Source organism: Monopterus albus, unplaced genomic scaffold (genome assembly GCF_001952655.1).
Source record: "Monopterus albus unplaced genomic scaffold, M_albus_1.0 scaffold133.1, whole genome shotgun sequence".
Classification (NCBI taxonomy): domain Eukaryota; kingdom Metazoa; phylum Chordata; class Actinopteri; order Synbranchiformes; family Synbranchidae; genus Monopterus; species Monopterus albus.
The window spans coordinates 1,388,215-1,393,120 of record NW_018128013.1 but is presented as its reverse complement, the minus strand read 5'-3'; the positions used below and the strand labels follow the sequence as shown (position 1 = coordinate 1,393,120).

The following is a 4,906-nucleotide window of genomic DNA, read 5'->3' as shown; positions in this document are numbered from 1 at the left end:
TGCCGAGCTGGTCCCAGTGACCAACAGGTCAGTGTTGGAGCCGTGCTTGTACCCAAGAGAGACCTGTTTCCTCACAGCATTTAGCAAGTTTCAATTTCAATGTCCCATTCTCTCTTTTCACCGCTCCTCCACTGGCTAGATGATAGGTACAATGTTTTCTGAGGTCGACACCTAGAAACTCTCCAACCTGTTGGATAGCAGCATTAACAAAGTGAGAAACATTATCACTGCTGATTCTGGCTGGAATTCATCTGGGAACAATCTCTGTTAACAGTGCTTTAGCCACTGTCTGGCTGCTGGAATGTTTAGCAGGAAAAGCTTCTACCCACTCTGAAAACATGTCAACCATAACAAGGCAGTACTTTTTCCACCACCATCAGGCGTTCAAGTGATGGACAGGTGTAGGGTGTGCTGCTTGTTGTGTGAGTGGTGTTGTTTTACCTGGATTGTTGGTTGCACAAATCATCCATGACTGACAATATTTCTGAGCATAGGTAGAGAACCCTTTTGTGAACCAGTGCTGTGTTGAGGTCCAATATTCCCCCTTTGGACACATGGTCAAGACAGTGTGCAAGTTTGGCGTAGTGATGAAAGAAGTGTTTCGGCAGGCAGGGTTTGCCATCAGGCCCCCACCAGATAACAGCAGCTCCACAGGAGTGCCATAGCTACTTCTTTGGAGGAGTAGCAAAAGACTGTAGTGCAAGGAGAGAGCTGGGAACAGACACAGGAGTACAAACAAACAAGGCATGTGTAGGCATGTGTGGGTGGAGGAGAGTGCTGCCTCCTTTGCAGCTGCATCTGCTCGGGAGATGAGAGCTGTTAGTGTGAGCTTGACATTTACACACAGCAATAGCTTTGGACAGTAAAATGGCATCAAGTAAGGCTGCAATTTTGTCATGATGAACAATGGGTTTACCTTCAGATTTAAGAAACTGTCTGTGTTTCCATAAAGATCCAAAATCATGCACAACTCCAAATGAATATCTCGAATCAGTATAAATATTAACCGTCTGCCAGTTTGCACGCTTCAGTGAGAGCAACCCGTTCAGCTGCCTGAGCAGAGAAGTGAGAGGGGAGGGCTGCAGAGGTTAGAGTGGCACGAGAAGAGCACATAGCATAACCGACACAATTTAATCCTGTAGTTGGATCTCTGGATGCGGAGCCATCTACAAACAGAATAAGATCAGGGTTGGTCAGTGGTGTTTCCTGGAGGTCAGGTCGAGGTGAACAGACCTGTCGAAGAATGGCAACACAGTTATGTCCCTCACCATCAGTAGGTGTGGGGAGAAGAGTTGCAGGATTCAAAGAAGTGCATCTTTTTACCTTGATGTTAGGCATATCTAACAAAACAGTGTTGTACTAAAGCTAATGTGCTGTGGAGAGATGTTTTTTTTGTTCGAACAAAATCATTGAGACAGCATGAGGAACAAGTAAAGTGACATTAGAATAACCAACAATGTCTCTGGAAGCCATGATACCTTTCTCAGCAGCTGCCACTGCTCTGACACAGCGAGGTAGTCCAGCTGCAACAGGATCAAGCTTAGCAGAGAAATATGCAACAGGGCATTGACATCCCCCATGTTCCTGCAAAAGAACAGAGGTTGTAAATGCATTTTTCTCATCCACAGTCTGTTTGAAAGGTCTCGTCGGGTCAGGCAAAACTAAAGGCAGAGTAGTTTGTAGTGCCAACTTCAGGCCAGTGAAAGCCTCAGGAGTCCATGTCACTTTTTATCGTTTGATTGAAGGCCTTTACCATGAATCAGTGCACTCAGGTTTTTCCAAGACAGCATAATTTGGAATGATATTATGCTAATGAATCATGGGGAAGAATGTGTATAGTAAATATAGTCCACCATGACCTGTTTTCCTGCATGCGCTCATGCTTGGCTTTGAAGTGCCTCAGCATTGATGACGTATTATTATACACCAATTGCTGGGGACACAGTAAGCACTGGACCTGTGTAAACAGCAATATGCAAACAAATTATTAGATACATCACTATAATGCTACTTAATGTTGACTTCAAATACATCATGGATATATGAAGACTATTGTACTGGCTGTACTGACAGTATTAGCCATGTATGCAACTTTGCCTAAGTTACATAAAGGTGCAGTAGCATAACCAAGGAGTAATAAAGCACCTACCTTATTAGGACTGATCAGCTGAAAGTGATGCCACATTGGAGAACGGCTTCTCTTCCTAGCTGGCTCCATGATGGTGATCAAACAAAAGCAGTCATGATAATAACGACAGCAGCTACGCACACACCTACTACGACAGCAACCCCACATGTTGTGCATCATTTTGGGTGGCTATATAGTGCTTTTACATGCCTTCGAACCTGCTGAAGTGCGCACAGTAAGGTCTCACGTTATGAAGCAGTATCGACTGGTTTGAACTAGTCATGTGATTCACTCAGGGGACCGAAGCAGTTTCTGTTTCGGACGTCATCGGTGACATGTCTTTTTCTGCACCAAAGCAAGCTTCGAAGCAGTGGTTCAAGGAAGATGCTACTTCGAGTTTGAAGCTTGTATCGGAGCATTGGTGTCAGACAGCCATCACTACTGCAAACCTTAAACTGATGTTTTAGACCCACTACTTGATGTTTGAAGTCTGATGTCCAATTCTTGGCACTGCAAACTTAATGTCGTGAACTATTCTAGAAATGATCTTTTGTCTGAGATATGATGATTGAAGGATGTCATGAAAAATGCTACATACTTGGAATTCATGCTTCGTTCTAGCATGAGATTTATCTCTTTCTCTCTACATCTGTCATTATAGACACAGACAGACACAAAGACATCGCCTCATCACCACTGTCACCAGCATGACAAAGCCTTCCTATCACAGCATGATCTAAAGAGTCATCAGAAATCTAACACAGGAGATAAACGATACAGCTGTGACTACTGTGGGAAAACTTTTACTAAGAAGAGTCATGTAAATGACCATCAACGAATTCACACAGGAGAGAAACCATACAGCTGTGACCACTGTGGAAAAAGTTTCACTTGGAAGAGATCCTTAAATGACCATCGACAAATTCATTCAGGAGAGAAACCATACAGCTGTGACCACTGTGGAAGAAGCTTCACTTTGAAGAGTTCCTTAAATGAGCATCGACGAATTCATACAGGAGAGAAATCACGCAGCTGTGACTACTGTGGGAAAACTTTTACTAAGCAGAGTTTCTTAACCCAACATCAACGGATTCACACAGGAGAGAAACCATACAGCTGTGAAATCTGTGGGAAAAGTTTTAGTTTGAAGAAATCCTTAAAAGATCATCAACAAATTCATACGGGAGAGAAACCGTACAGCTGTAATCACTGTAGGAAAACTTTTACTACAAGGAGTTGCTTAAACCAACATCGACGACGTCACACAGAACAGAAACAATACAGCTGTGATCTCTGTGGAAAAAGTTTCACTTGGAAGAGATCCCTAAATGATCACCGACCAAGTCATACGGGAGAGAAACCATACAGCTGTGATTACTGTGGAAAAACCTTTGCTCACAAGAGAATTTTAAAGCAACATCGACAAATTCACACAGGAGAGAAACCATACAGCTGTGATCACTGTGGAAAATCCTTTACTCAGAAGAGTCATGTAAAACGACATCAACGAATTCACACAGGACAGAAACCATACAGCTGAGACCTCTGTGGGAAAAGTTGCACTACAAAGAGTTGCTTAAATGAGCATCGACAAATTCATACAGGAGAGCTTCAGACTGTTTTCACTATACCTGCTCCTACAATGTGGAGTGCTCTTTCACCTTAGCTTTGTTCTATTAGTGATCTCTCCGTCTTCAAATCCAAACTAAAGACTTGCTCATTTACTTTCGCTTTTGGTTCCTAGCAAAGCGTAAGAAGTTTTGTTGCCGTTGATCACTTTCTTATTGTTTTCAGTTTTTAATGTTGGGTTTTTTATATTGTGTTTACCAGGTGTAAGTAAAGCACTTTGGTACACTTTCAGTTATTAAGTTCTATATAAATAAGGTTGAGCTGAGAAAGGCCATACATATGTAACCAATGTGGGAATAGACTGACTTTGGAAGTGTCCAGAGATGTAGTGCTATTTGGTGAAGTACCAAAGTGCACCTATAGCTCCCCCCCATGCATGTGCGTGGTTCATTTGTGGCCTGTTTTGAGGGCCATGTAAAAGCTTTTACTAAGGAGGCATCTGTAATTACCCCATGATGTTATACTGACTTTATTCTCTGGTGAATTTGTAACTGCTTGTCACAGAGTGCATGTTAAAGCCATAAAAATTCTTATAACTAGGGTGTAATCTGCACGGGGCACCAGGGCCAAATCCCAACCAAAATATGTAAAACAGAAATCCTCTCTCCATATTTGTCATGATGGTATCTTGGTATTTGGTATATGTTTACTGGCATTGCCGGTAAACGTGTGTCTTATTTGTGGCACTAATGTGGCTGTAATTAAGGAATATAAGCTAAGACGGCACTACGAGACAAAACATCAGGACAAGCTGAAAAATGTGAATGCAGAACAGAAGCTACAGAAGGTAGAGGAGTTGAAGAGGAATCTGACATCACAGCAGACGTTTTCACCAAAGTGAAATCACACAGTGAAGCTGCTGTGAAAGAAGTTTTATTGTGGCAGAGGAGAAAATCAGCCCGGACATTTACCGAGGGAGAGTTTCTGAAGAGCTGCATGATGAAAGTGTGCGACGTCTTGTGTCCAGACAAAAAGCAGATGTTTGCTAATGTAAGCCTTAGTAGAAATACGGTTGCTGATTTTAAGTCTAAGTTTATTTATTTTGGAATAATATTGTATCCTGTCTGTTTAGATTCATACTTATGTTCAATAAATGTTTATCCTGTTTGGCCCATGACCTAAAGTGTGCTTTGAGTTTTGGCCCCCTGT

General features: G+C 42.3%; 1 protein-coding gene across 1 annotated transcript in view; it reads left to right on the top strand.

The window, feature by feature from the left end:
* The window catches only part of LOC109967656 (zinc finger protein OZF-like), a 9,103-nt gene extending 4,609 nt beyond the window's left edge, over positions 1 to 4,494 (top strand). Inside the window, exon 2 of the mRNA XM_020613392.1 lies at positions 2,790 to 4,494. Within this exon, the coding sequence (XP_020469048.1) occupies positions 2,790 to 3,668 (879 nt within the window). The 3' untranslated portion in view covers positions 3,669 to 4,494. The remainder of the gene's footprint in view (positions 1 to 2,789) is intronic.
* The last annotated feature ends 412 nt before the right edge of the window (positions 4,495 to 4,906 follow it).